Here is a 2,218-nt window from a genome sequence, read left to right as displayed (position 1 = left end):
AGGTTTCCTGAAAAAAAACCCACCCAAACCAGTGATGCTGCTGAAAAAAAAAAAGCTGCATTTCTCTGCTCAGAGGGCTGCCTGGCCAATTTGTATGCCTGTACTTCCATGCGAATGAGAGGACATGCTCCCTGTTGACACGGTTGCTAGTTCGGAGGATGGCAGAAAGCTGCAGGTTTGAGGGCCAAGGGAGAGAAGGACACGTGGGGTGTCAGAGACCTGAGCAAGGACCTGGGTTATTGCAAGGAGTTTTAGAAAGACGGGACACAAATAGGTGGGAAAAGAGGATACACTGTCGCTGCTCACACGCACCGTAGACCAATTTCAGTTCGGTTCTGATTTTAAAATACGTTACTTAACGTGTTAATTTACTTCACAATTTCCCAGATTACAGTGAAATGGCAGAATTTTAGTGAACACCCCACGGAACAGGGAAGGCTGCTGAAGGCACCTCTTTTGCCATCCAACTGCTGAGTGCAGCTCAAGGGCTCGTTTTAAATTTACTGAAGGTTAGGGAACAAATGCTGAACCAAAATTTTCCCTTTTTTTAATGCTTTGGCTAGATAGGAAAACACAGACAGGAAAAAGGCATTTCATTAATACTTAGCCATTTACTGAAAATCGTTTTCGGTAATTCACTGCCTTAAGCAAGAATGTGATTCCCTTAAAGCAGCAGGCTGCTTTCTTGCAAGTGTACAGTCACAACTATTTTTCTTACTTTTCCTGACGACTTGATTCCTTTAGCAAGGGAGGCATACACAATCACCCAAGCTAGGAAAAGAGATAGTGCCAAGGGCCATCTAATCTCACCAGGATATTCAATCCCTGCCGAAATCTTCAAAACAAAGTACCTAAGAATAAAAACAAAACAAAAAAAAAAAAAAAAGCAAGAAAAAAGAAAAAAGTTAATGACAACAACTGCAGGCAGTAATTCAGTGTAAATTCCTACAGTATTTTGTTTTGCTTCAGCGTTCTCAGTGGTTTCTCTAGAAGGTTCCAGTGATTCTCGTCATGTATTATTTTATTTATCTGCATTGCAGTAGTAGATAAAAATGCCAGGCATGGGCCAAGCCCCCAGCTGTGCTAAGCACCATAGGAACAGAACAAAAATAATCCAGCATTTGAAATTTAGCTTTCATCATTCCTAAGCATTAAAAACAGGTATCATTTGCTGTCCTTAACTATCTTATTTCTAGTCTTCCAAACAGTGATTTGTTGTCTGTTACGGTGGATTTCAGAGAAAGATTAGCATGACATCTCTAAACAGAGAAAGATCTTACTTGAAGTATTCTTCACTTCCACTGACAAACGTTTTGTTTCCTTCACTGGTGAAGTTAACCATAGTCAAGTTTGGATAGGCACTCATACAGAAAGTAGAGTTCTTGATTTGTATTTTTGGGTGGTCACCAATAATGCAGGAATCTAGGAAGAGAAGAGAAAAAAAGAGGAAAACAACTTGTCTGGGGTTTCAGGTTGAGTGTAAAATGACAACAAAAAGCACTAGTTCACACACACAAGACTGGAACTTTTGCTCTGTGTTGGATCCCTGGAACACCTTGCTTAAAGAAGCTATAAGGCTCTGAGAGACTTGGGTCTTAAAATATTTCATTTTTTCCCCCTCTACCCCAAATGGCGAAGTTGTCAAAAGACTCTGAGGAATCGAAAGAATTTCTGGACCAACCTCCCCCCCCCGGGGGTCACCCCCCTTGGGGCAGGGGCACCGCACCCCGCCGCCCCCTCCTCTACAACGTCCCGTGCTCCCTTCGCTTCCCCCCTTTTCATACCATTGCGGATTCGGGCCGTTTGCAAAAACAGTTTTCTAGGTTTGAGGGTTTTTTGGGGTTTGGTTTTGTTTTGTTTTTTTATTTATTTTTTTTTCCGATAACCTTAAGCCTCGCTAAAGCCCGAGCAGTTGTCTTTAACAGAAACCAGAGGCTGCCAGCGAAGGCATTTTGTTCCGTGCTTTCAGCCCCACACAGAGTTTTCACACGGAAAAAAAAAAAAAAAAAAAAGCTACGCTTTTTTTAGCGTTATGGTTGAAAAATCCCATTTATCCTTGATGAGGAAAAAAATAAGGAAAAGGAGGGGGTGGGGGGGAGCGCCCATATGATGCGGATCACTTCGAAGGGGCTTGGGAAGCGACGGCTCCTCCGTGCCGGGGGCCTCTCCCGGCCCCACCCGCATTCTCACCCCCCGTCTCCTCCGGCCTCTCCCCGGG

At 43.6% G+C, this 2,218-nt stretch overlaps 1 protein-coding gene across 1 annotated transcript in view; it reads right to left on the bottom strand.

The window, feature by feature from the left end:
• The window catches only part of LOC104162641 (sodium- and chloride-dependent glycine transporter 2-like), a gene marked incomplete at both ends in the record, with an annotated part of 6,361 nt that overhangs the window by 3,857 nt on the left and 286 nt on the right, over positions 1 to 2,218 (bottom strand). The window contains 2 exons of the mRNA XM_009701418.1: positions 719 to 851; positions 1,281 to 1,422. Coding sequence (XP_009699720.1) covers positions 719 to 851; positions 1,281 to 1,422 — 275 coding nt within the window. The remainder of the gene's footprint in view (positions 1 to 718; positions 852 to 1,280; positions 1,423 to 2,218) is intronic.

Source organism: Cariama cristata, unplaced genomic scaffold (genome assembly GCF_000690535.1).
Source record: "Cariama cristata isolate BGI_N322 unplaced genomic scaffold, ASM69053v1 scaffold35045, whole genome shotgun sequence".
NCBI classification, from domain to species: Eukaryota; Metazoa; Chordata; class Aves; order Cariamiformes; family Cariamidae; genus Cariama; species Cariama cristata.
Note: the sequence above shows the minus strand (reverse complement) of the source record. Positions and strands in the feature narration are given on the sequence as shown.